At 40.6% G+C, this 17,604-nt stretch overlaps 1 protein-coding gene across 3 annotated transcripts in view; it reads left to right on the top strand.

Moving 5' to 3' along the window:
* The window catches only part of LOC132126357 (tubulin polyglutamylase TTLL7-like), a 126,816-nt gene that overhangs the window by 71,657 nt on the left and 37,555 nt on the right, over positions 1-17,604 (top strand). For all 3 annotated transcript variants that reach the window (XM_059537567.1, XM_059537565.1, XM_059537568.1), the window contains 3 exons: positions 3,890-4,037; positions 5,246-5,319; positions 7,493-7,628. In XM_059537567.1, coding sequence (XP_059393550.1) covers positions 3,890-4,037; positions 5,246-5,319; positions 7,493-7,628 — 358 coding nt within the window. The remainder of the gene's footprint in view (positions 1-3,889; positions 4,038-5,245; positions 5,320-7,492; positions 7,629-17,604) is intronic.

Raw genomic sequence — 17,604 nt, 5'->3', positions numbered from 1 at the left:
AGACAGCACTCCTGGTCGCGCTCACTTCCATCAAGAGGGTCAGGGACCTCCAAGCATTTTCGGTAAGTGAAGAGTGCCTTGTGTTCGGGAGTTGCTGTGTCCCGTAAGAGGGCTTCGCTTATACGTGGACCGCACCTGGTCTGCTTTGGAGGTCAGCAGAAGTCAGTCTCCAAGCAGAGGTTGGCCCACTGGATAGTGGATGCCATCGCTTTGGGTACCATTCCCAAGGTGAGCTGTGCCCCCAGCCGTGCCCTCTAGGGGTGAGGGCCCACTCCACATGAAGTGTGGCCTCCTCCTATGCGCTGGCGCCTCTCTGGCAGACATCTATCGAACTGCAGGCTGGGTGACACCTAACACCTTCACGAGGTTTTACAACCTTCGTGTAGAGCCAGGTTCTTCCCATGTGTTGGGTACCAGTTAATTGGCTTGAAGGCCTGGCTGAGTGTCATGCTTGCTGTGCCATTCCCCCTAACACGGGGATGCGAGCACCTTTCTTCTCCCAGTTGAGTTCCCCAGTTGGCGTACCATGGTCAGGCATCCTCCAGCACACTCAGCAGTCAGACTTGGTGGAGCAGTCTGTCGCCAGGCCCAGTACTGGTGTTAGCATGCCCGGAGTTCTGGTCAGCCCCTGTACTGGGCTAGGTGTCCATATGTCTGATGGGTATTCCCATATGTGTATTCTTCCACGGTAAGGTTTCCCTCTTGGCAAACCCGTGTCTTCCCTTGACAGACCCGCTCTGACAGTCTCTTCTGGCAGCTGTTCCATCCCTACTCTAAGGTAGGACCTGCCTCGTAGACCCATTCCATATGTAGTACTGCCCCCCGGGCCAGTCCATATCAGTATCTCCACATGTCACCTCCCCATGGGTAGGATGTGGTCTCCGTTGCAACCTTTTCCTAAGGCTCGCTTCCCCATCGTCTTGCCAAGCTGTAAGAATAAATAGGGAAGATTTGAAGCAATCTTTCTCTGAAGGTTGAAATCCCTTTCACTAACTTTGTGTGGGTGGAACAGCAGCGTGGCCTTCTCCAGCAGCGATGTACTCACCCTGCGCTGGGGCTTTGGGAAGGTTACGACCTTAAGCGTAGCTTTTGTGGCATGCCACGTCTTGCCGACAATTGCAGCGCCACAGGGTTGTGACAGTGTTCAGGTTGTGGCGTTTTTCATAGGACCCCATATGTCGTTCGACATAACTCGTAGTGATTGACAGATAGGGAACGTCTCGGTTACGTACGTAACCCTCGTTCCCTGATGTAGGGAACGGACATGTTATGTCCCCATGCCACAACCTTGAACCATTTGCTGTGGCCGGGACACGTTCTCGGCTCCTCAGCGTAAAACCTAGTGAGTGGATGCACCTGTCGCCCTATTTATACACGTTGGCACGGGGAGTGGCTCAGGTATGTTAAATCCACTAGCCAATTTTCATTGGCGTTTTCTCTTAAACTCAGAGATGATTGGCCTCCCAAGTGATACCCCATATATCATTCAACATAACGTCTCCGTTCCCTCCATTAGGGAACGAGGGTTACATACGTAACCAAGACGTTATATATACCACATATTAGGAGATTCGTCTCTCATCATCTCTGAGAGAATATGCACTGTTAATGTGTGCGTCGTCAGATGCCGAAAGCGCTATCAGTTTTTACTTTCACTATCATGGTGAAAGACCGGCATAAGATTAACTTGCACACAGTTAGCATGTTGCTTGTATGATACCCACTGGCTTGCCTTCACAGTTTAAAACAGAAGTAGCCTATTTCCAATATTAAAATACATCCGTGCTACAACCCGACTAGTCAGATGTGTTGTGAACCTGCTCTTAGCTCTTCCTGTAACAACGTACTGAAACACGGCAAATAAACCCAAATAATTCACAACTTTTTTATTATGGTAATATTCTCTTTATAATATTATGTTTATGACATTCCCAATTATAGGTATTAATTTTGTGCATTGCTGTTCAAGCTGCATATGCATCATATATTCAGATATTTATACAACATAAATATAATATTACAACTTATATTTGTACAAAAAGACCAAATGCACATGTGAACTCGAACTAAGTTCCAATCCAAACAAATTCATAAAATTTTATTTTAATAGTGTTCTCATTATAATGTAGATGTAGATGATCACCAGCAAACTGAAGCGCTCTATTAACACTCTATAGGCTATAGCTTAACCAAATGCATTCTATATGAGAAAAATCTGATTTATATGCATAAAATAAACACAATATTACAACATAAAATTGCACAAAAGACTGTAAATGCACAAGCAAATTTAATTGTGCTAGTCGTGTGAATCCGTTGTGCGATCCGATATATCGTGCATCCCTAAACTTTTCACAGAACTGAGCCATTTTTGAAGTGACTTTAATGCAACTGTTTCAGATTTTTAGTAGATGTATGACATCCGCTTATACAGGTTTGTTAACTAAGGACAAATTCAACCACGATTTGATAACCACAAAATGTCAAAATACTGTTCTTAATTTTGAAGAATGTATCAATTCTTTTGTGCTTTAAACCTTAACAAACTAACATAAAACAATGTCACTTGTGCTTTTTTTTGTAACTGCTGCATTTATGTGAGTTTAAAGAAGTGTTCTTGGTCGATGAGTTGGTTGATGACTTTGTTGTGACGTTATATGTTTTTCTGAAAAAAAAAGTGTTATTTTTGCCTAAAGAAAAAAAAAAAGGTTAAAATCATCCTTTAAGCGGTGGGATTACTTTGCTAAGTGTATAAGTATACAAAAGTGCTTTACTTAAAGTGTAGTATGTCTCTTTCCTCTGTGGTATCATGTGAATTTCCTAGTCAAATTAATTGAAATGGTTTTGAGATGTGTTGAAAGTTATAGATATAGCAAGGTGAGCAGATTATTAATTCTCACTAGTCTCAGAAATTTAGGGCCAGATTTACTAAACAAAGCATCGCCAATTTTTACAGCGCATATTTAGGAAAAAAGTGACAGTAGACAATAGTCGTTTTTTATGCCAAAAGAGGGTTTACGCTGGCGCAAACTGTTAGTAACTCTTGCCCATAATATAGGCTTATGGCCCCTTATATTTTTTTATGTTTATTACTGTGCCGTATAATCACCCAATACACTTCAGTTGTATGTTTCAGTAAGTGTATTACTGTAAATATTAAGGGTAATACTAAAACAGTTTTCTACGATTGTATTATTTAACCTGAAGCGTGTTTATGTGAGGATTGTGTGTTTTTGAGGGAATGTTGTGTATGTTTGCTTGTGCATACTTCTTAAGTTTGTGTGATTGCCTGTGCTTGTAGTTGTATGTCAGTACACAGGCTTTCCTGTGATTGATTATCATAGACCTGGCCTTCAAATCCCAGGTCTACCTTTTGTACTAAATATACCAGAGTGGCCCAACAATGGTCCTGGAGTAGGAAACAACAGCAGACAAACTCAATCCAGCAGTGGATCAGATTTCAGGATGCATTGCTGCCATTCTGTCTCAGTGATTTTCTTGGAAGTCTCCACAGACGTTTAGGTTGTGTCCCAAATGATCCAGCTGAGTTCTACCAGTAACATATCAAAGCGACTCCCGTCTTATTTCCCCAGCAGTGGCAGGACAAAACCAATAACTCAGCGACAAGAACTCCAGAGTGTGAAAGTCGTATCAATAAACTGAGAGAGTTCCCCAGTGGTTCAGGAGCCCACTGACCCTGAGTGGCCACTTACAACAGCAAATTTGAAGGGCCAGTGAGCGATGAAATCTTGAAGTGCTGAATGCTGTCAAGACTAGTGATGTATGGAGTCTCGGAGTCTGTCAGGATTTCGGCTGGAAGTTTGGGCTACTTTGAGTGCTATTACTGAGTATTTCCTTTTATTTTATTTTATTTATTTATTTTATCTAGAGCGAGTGATAAACGGCGGAATTTGGCCCAGCAGAAGGCAGAAGCTCAGCGACGGCTGTATGGACAGGGATCAATGCGCAAATTGACGGCCGGATCATCGGAATGGGAGAGACAACGTCACCTACTGGAGCGCAGGAGAGAAGAGCTGGTGAGGCCTGTTTAGCAACTGGAAATCAACATTTTATTAATGTCATGTTTAAGTAATGAATCAAAATAAAATTGGGTGTGGAAGCCATGGATTAGCCGTTTGTGCACTTGCTCCAGAATTATTGTGGCTTGGTTCTCATGTTGAAAAAGAAGATTTAGATCTCACTTATTTTGTAGTATTTCTCCATCAACAAAAAGTTGCTTTTAAAAATTAATGCATTACAATATCGTTAATAATTGCGTTGTTTAGTTACATTTTACTTTGCCATTATTTATTTATTTATTTTTCACCTGAGCTGTGCTTGATTACTTATTTAAAAAAAAAAAAAAAGTTTTATTTTTGGCAACTGTAAAGGCCCTTTCATACCAAAAGTGAAATTAAGAAGTCTCTGCACCACACTCCCAATATATCTCAACCTGGTAAAAGGAGAGCTGTCAGTGAATAAATGGTATAACACAATAACTTGCATTGCTTATTTGAAAAAGTAACTTTTGATACTTTTTTCTACATTTAAAAGTAATGCGTTACTTTATTAGTAATTTGAAAAAAGTTATCTGATTACATAACTTACGCAAACCCCCCAAAACCAAAACAGAAAAAACATATTTAAATATTCATCTTCCGCATATGTACAGACAAAGCACGTTTTCCCGGAAGTTCAGTAAGTAGATGGTGCTTTGTGCACCAGTTCTTGATTGGTCTTTCGATCAACTTTTTATTATATGAGGAGATGAATGAGGTTGAGATGACTTCAGGTAGGTGGTATTTTCAAAGGGCAAAGCTAGACGCAGAAGAAGAGTGAGATTTGGGGATTGGGGGCTGAGCGAATATGCCTGTACCAGCATTTAGCAGAGATCAGTGACTATTATAGAAGACACCCTGCTGCGCCACAGCAAATTGACCAGCTGACCTTTCCACAATTATAGTTTTTGATGTATTAAAATGGTACAGTGGGAGTTAAATCTATATGAATTATGAATGGGCCCCCTGTATTAACAAGTGTAGAGGAGAGGCTGTTATTCCCGCTCACTAACTCTCAGACTTCATTAAGTTGCCTTGTAATATGGGAAACGAGTCATTCGGTGCCATCGTTATTGGGTTTTGGGTGGCTAAATTACACTGCAGTATAGCACTAACAGAAACAGGGCTTTATTTCTTTGTTGTTCTACCTGCTTCTCACCGCTTATTCATTTGTGTTGTGTTTTCAGAAAGAAAGGCTGGCCCAAGTCCGCAAGCAGGTCTCCAGGGACGAGCACGAAAATCGGCACCTGGGGAACTACAGGTAGGGGAGCCGCTCTGACGATTGTTATCCTGTAAGAATGCCCGCTTACACCTGTGGGGTCTGTTGTGGCTTGGTTTGGGATATGACAGTATGAAACAATTTCTTAGGCTCTCATGTGAGGACAAGACAAGGACAAGAGTTGTTTCTGAAACTTGAAATATTCTGCCTTCGTAGACAGAGAAGTGGGGATAATAAGACACCAAAGCATGTCTGAATCCAGTCTTTGGATAACATTCTGTTTATTAATATAAATGAAAACGTTACATTAAATGTAAATTTTGTGCATTATTAATGTAAAAAAAGAAAAAAAAAACAATTATACATTATTATATAATTATTGCATAATTAGGTCAGACGAAAAGGGGTTTTCAAATATTTGTCATCAAGAATTTTTTTTTTTTTAATTAATTAAAATATAATTAAATCTAGTAGGATCACTTTTCATTTAATATATTTTAATAAGTACAGGCAAGAAAACGTATGCTGTTTTATTTTACATAAATATATCTGTTATGCTGAATGATGATGGGACATAATTTCACCCATATTTTATCATTTTATTTTCATATAATCAAGATATTTGAAACATTAAAGCTGACGCTTTACTTGCATTTAATATGCTTTCTATATAAAATCACTTTTGTCCATTTAATTTGATACGGACACCATGTGAGTCTCGTCTTTGAAAGTAAATCATAGACAATATTATAGAAAATTTGAAAATAAATAAAAATGTATTTGCAGGATAACATTTAATTTCTACCTCACTTATGGCTGCTAATTTGAGAGCGCTGGTCTAGAAGGTCCAAAAGTTTTCAGTATTTTTATCTACATCTGTCAGAGATTGCTAATGAGGTCCAGGTCACTACTTTAATGACTGCTAATGTTTTGTAAAGAATCCAAAGGCTTCTTGCTTTTATTACTTTTGTCATTTGCTAACATTTACATTCAGACACTAAGATCTGCCAGACGAATACCTGCCATTAAGACTTGATTAACCTGACCTCATTACACAAGCATCTTGACTAACCCTTTGTATTTACCATAGAGGGTGGCTTCTTCATAGAGAAACTGTAGCATTTAGCATCTTGCAAAAAAAAAAAAAAACAATTCCAGTCACTTTGTAATTGCAACAAATCGTTTCTTAATACAGAGCCTGCACGTCAGAGCCTCAGAGGAGGAATACAAAACGAATGCCTCTTCCTAAATAGGTCATTTTATGCCTATGCCTGTAACTGCTGTTCTGTTCAACTCTAAATAAAAACACTCCAAAAGATGCTGAAACATGAAAAAAAAGTGTTTGAGGTTTGTGGGTCAGACCCAGATTTCAAACATGTGCCATATGCCGAAGACTAAGCCCACTTACTCTTACTAGATTACTTCTCCCACATAAGTTTGTCCATCGTGGTTGTAGCTCTTAATGGATTTGGGGCGGTTTATCGTCTGATCTGAACATTTACATTTACTTGAGCTTTTGATTACGTCAAAGCCGGAATCCAAAAGAGCTGTTTTAAATGTCACACGCCAAGTGAGTTTTAGTTTATTAGGCCTAAATGTGGAAATATGTTGCTCGCTATACCCTTTACTGTTTATTTAGATTGAGGTGCCACCATTATTTTTCTCAGTGCTTCTCAAATGTTGGGTCAAACTTGAAAGAACAATAATAAAAAAAATGCTGCTAACTATATAATTGTGTGAATTTATGATACCAAAATAAACAGTCTTTTTAGACAGTTTTCTGGAATACTTGGTGCTGATTGGTCAAATGCTGCATTCTGCAAAGAAATATTCTTAATTTATGTATTTGGTAAGTAGTCAGTATAATAAGCAAGATAATTCTTGCATTACCGTAGCAGGTCCCCACCTGATGTCTAACGTAAAATCTGGGTCCTGAAGCTGGTTTTGATTATATCCTTGACCCAATATGGCACTGATCTCTAGATCCATCACACAGATACAGACAAAGGTTTACACGTCTCTGGCTTTTGTTTAGTCTTAACGTCTAATATAAAGACAAGTTTATTAATCATTAGTATATACACAGCATTAATGGACAAATGCATGTGTGAAAAGAACGATTGAGGTTTGTTTAAGTGATAAGAAAAGCAGGCAGACCAGGCTGTTAAATCAGATAATCAGATAAAACTCTCTCTCTCTTCCTCTCTCCGTACAGACGTATTTACCCCCCAGATGACAAGCTGCTCTTGGAGAAATATGAGAGTCTCCTTTCAGCTGCCTTTCAGACATTCCTCGCTGGGCGAGCAGCTTCACTTCAAAAGGAAATGAATAATCCACTGAAACGAATGAAGGCATGTACCTGAGACACAACCGAACAATCTTTTGTTCTTATTCCTTCTTTCTCTCCCTCTGCTACTTTTTTTCCTACTTGCTCTTTTGCTTTTAAAATAAGAAATGTGGACATTTATTTTACGTCCTAATGCTTGTTGTGGCCATCTGGTCTTCATTAGTGCAGTTTAAGGCAACCATTAGCATTGCTATTGCTCATTCATAGGGTTAGGGATTTAAACAAAGCTAAACCGTTTGAGCTACGGACATGAATGATACCTAAAAAAACACGTGGCTTGTTGAGGAGAGCTTGCTATTACTATAAGCTCTGAGACGTTTTGCCTAGTAGATGATATATCTAGCCCATTGAATGGCTGTAAAGGCCATACAGAAGCTAGACAATCTATAGGCTGTGTTGAGAAATCTATTTGGAAAATGGTAATTTTCAAACTAACAGCTACTCATAATTTTAAATAGGAGTCAAGCTAGCTATTTTGGAAAAGTAGTTGGTGACACTACGGATGATAAAATTCATGTGGTACAAAAACAGTGAGGATCTATAGAAAGCCTTAATAAAAAAGATATAAGTATTAACATTTAAAATGATAATAAAGTCACTCTGTGAAATTTAAAGTTGCATTTGCAAGCTATACACTGTTGTAGAATATGCTGCCTTTCCAGTCTCTTCAACAAATGATAAGCGACAGACTGGAAGTTATTCATTTCCAATGGAGAATAATGTGGGAGCTGCATGGCGTTCCGATCATACGTTTATGCAGAAATTTAAATAATTATTTATGTGGATTAGCTCTAGAAAACCTACTTGTTTTTCTTTCAAATGTATTCATATATGTTCAATTATTCATTCAAATTATTTATTTTACCATGGTAAAAAAGAGTAGGGTGACGGTTGCTTCATGACTATTCGATAAAATATAAAGATACTTATTTTAAAGTTCCATGCGAAATGCAATAATTGTATGCGAATGTCAGAGGTAGCCGAAAGTTGGCTTAAAATATAAACATTTTAATTTACGAGAAATGTTGCAATTGTGAGAAATATTAAACATTTTATGAAGTCTAAGGTCAGTTGTGACAAATAAAGTTGCAATAAGTTGCAATTGTGAAATGAAATGTTGCAGTTTCTTTAGGCAGATATGGATTTCAGTAAGGATTTTGATGAGATTGACAACATTTAAATCATATTTAATCAGACTGATTTACTCTAAAAACACCATAATGTGTATAACTGACCTAAAGCTACTTAAATACAAAATTTTACTAATAAGTATTGTAATTTAAATATATACAAGAATAATTCCGTACAAGTGTTTTTTAATTAAAATCCTAAAAAAGAAAAAAAAAAGAAAAATAAAGCTATTTAGCTAAGCTATTTAGCTAAATTAGCTTTACATATAAATTGTCCTACTGCATTTCTAAGATTTCTTTCTTTTTTTTATGAAAACCTCTGTTCTAAGATTCTCTATTCAGCTGGAGTTCATTATTTTGCTGCACAACCTCTCCGAAACCTCTGGATATTCATTTTACAGGGATTTTCAAGGCCGGATCTGTGTACCCATGCATATGAATGTGGCATATTGTTGGAAGGGTTTCGTCCTCATAGTTCACATTGATGGAATCTGAAATCTGACTTCGGAGTGGGGTTGCACATGAGTTTGAATAGAGATTGTTGTTAGGCAGGTTGTAGTTTTGAGCCGAGAGCAGTCTGCTGATATGGCAGGGGAGTGCTTGAGCCGTTTCCTATGGCGCTGGTGTCTGGCTTATTTGGGAAAGATTCAAGAGCCAGAGTTTGTGCCATTGCCATGTGGTCTTTGACCTTCCTGTCTGTCAGTTTGTTAATGTCACTTCAGTTTCTCAGCAACCCTGAGCTTTTACCATTAGTCTAGGGCCTGTCTACCCCTCACAGATTTACAAAGGGTTGGGAAAGTTACTCAAAATAAGTCATTACTAATTGCTAATTACTTTTCTATTTTTCAGGGGAATTCTTTACTAATTACTCTGTCTAAACAGTAATCACGTATGTACTTACTATTGCTGCCAAAATGGCTTGTTTAAGAATCACTGGATTACAATCTCTGGCCAAATTTGCATGTCAAAAGCACCCATTTGATGTTCGGAAACTTGACCTACTCCATCATATTTGAGTAAAATGGATAAATACTATTATTCCTAAACACTAGAACAACTACCAATAAGAGTAAAACTGTGGGGAAACTGTGTAGGACTTGCCACTTTGTATGTTCTTAGGGTCATTTAAATGAAAACGTTTTCAGCCAAAAACGGGAAACATTTTTGCCAGTTTATTTAGATGAAAATGGCATTTTGGGGACTGAAAACGCATATTTTTGAAAGCAGGTTTCAAAGTGCAAGTTTTTGAAAACGGCATTGTTATCGTTTTTCATGTAGACACCCAAAACGGGAATCTTTGAAAATGGCGTCGTCATGCACATGCGTAGTACATGTTAGGTATGTAGACATGACCAGTACGTGATTTTAAAGGCAAGTGCGAACAAATATACACAACAATGGTGGAGTACATGGAACTGTTGTTGCTGCTCAAGAGTTAGCATCTTCAGCAAAATGTGGATTTACTTCACCAATATTACTACCAAGAGCAGAGACGTATCATATACAACATATAATCGTCACTTCCCTACAGATACTATTTACTAACAAGGTGACAGCGCCAACTACTGGCCTGGCATACGTAATACAGCATTTTAGGCCATTTTCTTGGATATGTTAAATGCTAATCATTTTGAAAACATCGTGTACAGTGTGTACATGAAACTTTTTAAAAATGCAAGGGAGAAACTTTTAAAATTTTGACTATTTTGTTCAACAATTTTGTTGTTGTGTAAAAGTAGCCTTAAAGGGATAGTTTACTCAAAAATGTCAATTTCCCCATGGTTTACTCAGCCTCAAGCCATCCTAGGTGTATAAGACCTTCTTCTTCCATGCAAATACAATTGGAGGTATACTAAAAAATATCCTGGCTTTACCAAGCTTTAAAATGGCAGTGAATAGTTGTTGAGATTTTGAAGCAAAATAAACATTCTTAAGTGAAATAAATGTACACATTCAGTGTGGATTGTTTTTTAGCTGTCACAATGTAATGCAGGTGGTACAAAAAGGCTGTTTTTGAAAGATAGGGCAGCACAAACGATACTGGACCTAAAAGAAAGCTCACAGCTCACAGCAAAGCACTGATATTCATTTTACATGCAAAGACGCATTTACATTTTAAAAGCACAGCAGCAGCAAAAAAAGGGCCTGTTTAATGCCAAGGGTCACTAAGAGGTAGAAAATGATCATGAAAAACTAAATGATTTTGTATACTTTTTTTTTTTTTTTTTCTAAAAATGTCTATGCTATTGTTAAGTGATATTGTGTAAAACATTTTGTGGGAACAAGTCTGCTAAGATAGTTTTGGATAATTAAAAAAAAAATTAACAACAAAAAAAAGGATTAACAAAATGATTAGAAATATCTTAAAATGTCCTAAATACATCTGAGTAAGGTAGACAATAAATTCCAGTAGCAACTGCATATATCTGACACTTAATGTCTTTGTTTTTTTGTAGAGCGTAGATAAATACATGGACTTATACATGGATGAATACATGGAACACATAAATAAATGGAATAGCTCACATAAAATAAAAGTGGAAATAAATTGTACGATTCATACTGAGTGTGTGTTAAAGATTTTTTTAATGATAAAATAATATAAAAATATCTTTGTTGTTGTGTGTTCTGAAGATGAACAGAAGTCTTACAGGTTTGAAATGGCTTGCGAGTGAAATGAAAATTCCAATTAATAAAAAAAATACAATTACATTTTTAATTTTTAATTATTCCTTCAATAATGACCCTACTCTAGTGCAGTTGGTCTCAGGCAGCCACAGGATGATTAGTAAATTATTATTATTTAGATTTAAAAAAAAAATAAAACATGATTTTAACTGATACATAATACATAATAAATCATTATTAATATATTAAGAAAATCTAAGCCTAATTTAAATTAAAATTCTAAAAATAAAAGAAACTGAAATCAGAGTTCTTTTTATTTAACCTCAATAACTTTCTCTAATGGAAATATGTTTGCTTTGAGTGTAACCAGATGGTTATACTCCATCCAGAAAATAACATTTTATGTTAATACCAACATTTCTTCCGTACATCAGTCAATTTAAAAAGCCAATGTTGATGTATTTGTTTGCATTTTGTTTTGCGCTTCCTCTAGAATACATAGAAAACTGTGAATAGATTTGAAAAGCTGCTGCAGGAGAGAACATTGCTCTGTTATTTACTTGCTTTCCACAACTGCAACAAGCACTTGGTAAAACATTAACAATGGCAAGTTCCAGCACCCGATTGCCACTTATTGTAACGTGCGATAACAAAAAGAAAACTCTTGTTGGAAATGCGTCCTCTGTATTAGACACACACCTGCCTCAGAATTTTTCTTATGTCCTCATGTCTGTGCCCTGACACACAAAATAATCCCAAAATTGACTTTGTGAGTTTGCACCCAAATCAAAGCAACAAAAACTAATTTCATAACAATCTAACTGTAGCAAACACTGGCAAATATTGACTCGTCACCTGCAGTCAGGTGGCCTTTTTTCTCTTCCCAAACTGGCTGAACAATGAGTCTTATTCTGTGTTTGGGGAAGAATGGAAGGCGGCGATGAGCAAAAGAACAGATTTTAATGCACTTAAAATCTCTCTCCATCTGAGCCAGAACAACAGATCAATGCCTGGCTTATTGAGTTACAGCTGGGATAATGTTTCTGCTTGAAAAGCATGCAGCATTTGTAATGGAGAAACATCAGAGTCCGTGAAACACACATCTTACGGTTTTGAGGAAAAAAAAAGAAAGAAGAATATATGTTGAAGCGAATTCAGAACAATATCGATCAAATTCTTGAGACTGTGATGATTCAGTCTTCACCCAAATACATTTATTGTTTGTTAGACAGCTGCTCTCCTGCCCTTTTCTTATCTGAAGTACTGTCATTAGCCAATCTTGTTTTGTTTTGAAATAACCTACTACATTTATTTGTATGAACCAGCTGACAGACATTTAGACATTTTTGGAAGATTAAAATGTAATTTTGGATTAGCAGTCTAATAATATCCCTCAAATCAAATGACTGAAATATTATAAATATAAAAAGTTAAATATAATATATAAAAAAAAAACATAAAAGTTATTTGAATGTGATTGAATATAATTAAATTAAAAACACGTTTTGTAATATATATACAGTATATATATATATATATATATATATATATATATATATATATATATATATATATATATATATTTTTTATTATTATTGATAAAGATAATTATCAATAAAAATTTTAATTTGGTATAACTGTTCCAAATTAGTAATAATGATAATAATAAAAAAAACTATCTTATATTATCTATAAAAAAAAATCTATATTATAGGTAAAAAAAAAATTATATATATATATTGAAAGTGTTACATATTAGGACAGAAATTGGATTGCAATTTAAGCAGTGTTAATAGATAAAATAAAATATATTTTACTTTTGACTTCATCAAGTACTTATTCAAATTATAATCAAATACATCAATTAGGTAGAATCAAGTGCTAATTAGATGATAAGAAGGAAGGTGACACCTTATATAAACTTAAATCTGGTCCATGAGCACTGAAGTACACCATGGCAATATCAAAAGAACTGCTTGAGCCCTCTCCAGAAGAAAGGTTGTAGAATCTTATGAGTCGAAAATGAGTTTAAAGCCATTTCCAAGATATGTTAAGTCCACTATCCATCCATCCATCCATCCATCCATCTTCTACCGCTTATCCGGGGCCGGGTCGCGGGGGCAGCAGTCTAAGCAGAGAACCCCAGACTTCCCTCTCCCTAGACACTTCCTCCAGCTCTTCTGGGGGGACACCGAGGTGTTCCCAGGCCAGCCGGGAGACATAGTCTCTCCAGCGTGTCCTAGGTCTCCCCCGGGGTCTCCTCCCAGTGGGATGTGCCCGGAACACCTTCCCGGGAAGGCGTCCAGGAGGCATCCGGAACAGATGCCCGAGCCACCTCAGCTGACCCCTCTCGATGTGGAGGAGCAGCGGCTCTACTCTGAGCTCCTCCCGGGTGACTGAGCTTCTCACCCTATCTCTAAGGGATCGCCCAGCCACCCTGCGGAGAAAGCACATTTCGGCCGCCTGTATCCGGGATCTTGTCCTTTCGGTCATGACCCAAAGCTCATGACCATAGGTGAGAGTAGGAACGTAGATTGACCGGTAAATCGAGAGCTTCGCCTTGCGGCTCAGCTCTTTCTTCACCACGACAGACCGGTACATCGACCGCATTACTGCAGAAGCTGCACCGATCCGTCTGTCAATCTCCCGTTCCATCCTTCCCTCACTCGTGAACAAGACCCCAAGATACTTAAACTCCTCCACTTGAGGCAGGAACTCTCCACCAACCTGAAGTGGGCAAGCCACCCTTTTCCGACTGAGGACCATGGCCTCGGATTTGGAGGTGCTGATTCTCATCCCAGCCGCTTCACACTCGGCTGCAAACCGTCCCAGTGCATGCTGAAGGTCCTGGCCTGATGAGGCCAACACGACAACATCATCCGCAAAGAGCAGAGACGAAATCGTGTTGTCACCAAACCTGACCCCCTCCGGCCCCTGGCTGCGCCTAGAAATTCTGTCCATAAAAATCATGAACAGAACCGGCGACAAAGGGCAGCCCTGCCGGAGTCCAACACGCACCGGGAACAAGTCTGACTTACAGCTGGCAATACGAACCAAGCTCCTGCTCCGTTCGTACAGGGACCGGATAGCCCTTATCAAAGGGCCCCGGACCCCATACTCCCGGAGAACCCTCCACAGGCCGCCGCGAGGGACACAGTCGAATGCCTTCTCCAAATCCACAAAGCACATGTGGACTGGTTGGGCATACTCCCATGAACCCTCCAGCACCCTGTAGAGGGTATAGAGCTGGTCCAGTGTTCCACGGCCTGGACGAAAACCACACTGTTCCTCCTGAATCCGAGGTTCTACTATCGGCCGGATTCTCCTCTCCAGTACCCTGGCATAGACTTTCCCAGGGAGGCTGAGAAGTGTGATCCCCTTGTAGTTGGAACACACCCTCCGGTCCCCCTTCTTAAAAAGAGGGACCACCACCCCGGTCTGCCATCCCAGAGGCACCGTCCCCGACTGCCACGCGATGCTGCAGAGGCGTGTCAGCCAAGACAGCCCCACAACATCCAGAGACTTGAGGTACTCAGGGCGGATCTCATCCACCCCCGGTGCCTTGCCACCGAGGAGTTTCTTGACTACCTCGGTGACTTCAGCTTGGGTTATGGACGAGTCCACATCTGAGCCCTCAGCCTCTGCTTCCTCAATGGAAGACGTGACAGCGGGATTGAGGAGATCCTCGAAGTATTCCTTCCACCGTCCAACGACATCCCCAGTTGAGGTCAACAGCTCCCCACCTCTACTGTAAACAGCGTTGGTAGGGCACTGCTTCCCTCTCCTGAGGCGCCGGACGGTTTGCCAGAATCTCTTCGAGGCTGACCGATAGTCCTTCTCCATGGCCTCACCGAACTCCTCCCAGGCCCGAGTTTTTGCCTCCACAACCACCCGGGCTGTAGTCCGCTTGGCCTGCCGGTACCTGTCAGCTGCCTCTGGAGTCCCACAAGCCAACCAGGCCCGATAGGACTCCTTCTTCAGCTTGACGGCATCCCTTACTTCCGGTGTCCACCACCGGGTTCGGGGATTGCCGCCTCGACAGGCACCGGAAACCTTACGGCCACAGCTCCGAGCGGCCGCTTCGACAATGGAGGTGGAGAACATGGTCCACTCGGACTCAATATCTCCAGCCTCCCTCGGGATCCGGTCGAAGCTCTGCCGGAGGTGGGAGTTGAAGATCTCTCTGACAGGAGACTCGGCCAAACGTTCCCAGCAGACCCTCACAGTACGTTTGGGTCTGCCGAGTCTGTCCAGCTTCCTCCCCCGCCATCGGATCCAACTCACCACCAGGTGGTGATCGGTTGACAGCTCCGCCCCTCTCTTCACCCGAGTGTCCAAGACATACGGCCGGAGGTCGGATGAAACGACCACAAAGTCAATCATCGACCTACGGCCTAGGGTGTCCTGGTGCCACGTGTACTGATGGACACCCTTATGCTTGAACATGGTGTTCGTTATGGACAAGCTGTAACTAGCACAGAAGTCCAATAACTGAACACCGCTCGGGTTCAGATCAGGGGGGCCGTTCCTCCCAATCACGCCCCTCCAGGTGTCACTGTCGTTGCCCACGTGGGCGTTGAAGTCCCCCAGTAAAACGACGGAGTCCCCAGTCAAAGCACTTTCCAGCACCCCTCCCAGAGACTCCAAGAAGGCTGGGTACTCTGCATTGCCGTTCGGCCCGTAGGCACAAACGACAGTGAGAGACCTATCCCCGACCCGAAGGCGCAGGGAAGCGACCCTCTCGTTCACCGGGGTAAACTCCAACACATGGCAGCTGAGCTGGGGGGCTATATGCAAACCCACACCAGCCCGCCGCCTCTCACCTTGGGCAACTCCAGAGTGGTGAAGAGTCCATCCTCTCTCGAGGAGTGTGGTACCAGAGCCCAAGCTGTGCGTAGAGGTGAGTCCGACTATCGCTAGTCGGAACCTCTCTACCTCACGCACAATCTCGGGCTCCTTCCCCGCCAGTGAGGTGACGTTCCACGTCCCTAGAGCTAGTTTCCGTGTCCAGGGATCGGGCTGTCGAGGCCCCCGCCTTCGACTGCCACCCGATTGTCTAAGCACCGGCCCCTTACGGTCCCTCCTGTAGGTGGTGAGCCCACGGGAAGGCGGCCCCACGTCGCTCCTTCGGGCTGAGCCCGGCCGGACCCCGTGGGGGGAGGCCCGACCACCAGGCGCTCGCATACGAGCCCCAACCCCGGGCCTGGCTCCAGGGTGGGGCCCCGGCTGCGCCATACCGGGCGACGTCACGGTCCTTTGATTGTTCCTTCTCATAAGGGGTTTTGAACCGCTCTTAGTCTGACCCGTCGCCTAGGACCTGTTTGCCCTGGGAGACCCTACCAGGGGCATATAGCCCCGGACAACATAGCTCCTAGGGTCATTCGGGTACTCAAACCCCTCCACCACGTTAAGGTGGCAGTTCAAGGAGGGGCTATTGTCCACTAAGTCCACTAAGTCCACTATTGTATGTAATAATTGTTTCAGACTACTGGCGGTCTGTCCAGACTGTTCTGTCCCATCAAATTCATACAAAGAGGAGAGTGCAAGCTGAGTTTCAGGAAGATTCAAATAAACTCCAGGGTATTGTAAAGGAATATGCAGGAAGCTCAAGCAGCAGTCAGCCTGAATGTGACACTGTTTTCAAAGTGAAATACATAATTTAAAGACAGCTGGATTCATTGACAGTTTTTTTATGAAAAGTGTTATACTATTATTGGAATCTGTATTATTAATCATACTGATAATGAGTTTTACAGTGTTTAAATTAGCTGGTGTTGCTTGCCTAAACCAATGGCTGTGATTCTTAGAATTGAATGGAAAAAGAATTGGTCGTGTGTAATTTGTAATACCAGGAAACTGTCATTTTGGAGTCTTTAAATGTTATGAGCGCTTTTCTCATTTGAACTGTGCAGTGACCCCATACTTCAAAGACAACAACAGAGTGCTTTATTTGAAAGAAATGACAAGAAGAAATTCTACATAGATTATGATGTGCTAAACTCAAAGTGTGGTTCAGATACAGTGACTTGTAAGAAGGAATGAGAATGATTTATATTCCAGATGGATTCATGAACTTGGGCTAAACACATGGCTTTGATTTATGCCAAGGAATTGTTTAGGTGTCATGCAACAAGTTGTTTTGATTTAGATTTTTTATTTTTCAGAAATTACTCCTAGTTTAGACAAGATAATAATGTGTTTCAAATATTTTAGAATTAAGAG

This window comes from Carassius carassius, chromosome 44 (genome assembly GCF_963082965.1).
Source record: "Carassius carassius chromosome 44, fCarCar2.1, whole genome shotgun sequence".
Taxonomy (NCBI): Eukaryota; Metazoa; Chordata; class Actinopteri; order Cypriniformes; family Cyprinidae; genus Carassius; species Carassius carassius.
This window is presented reverse-complemented; position numbering and strand designations above follow the sequence as displayed.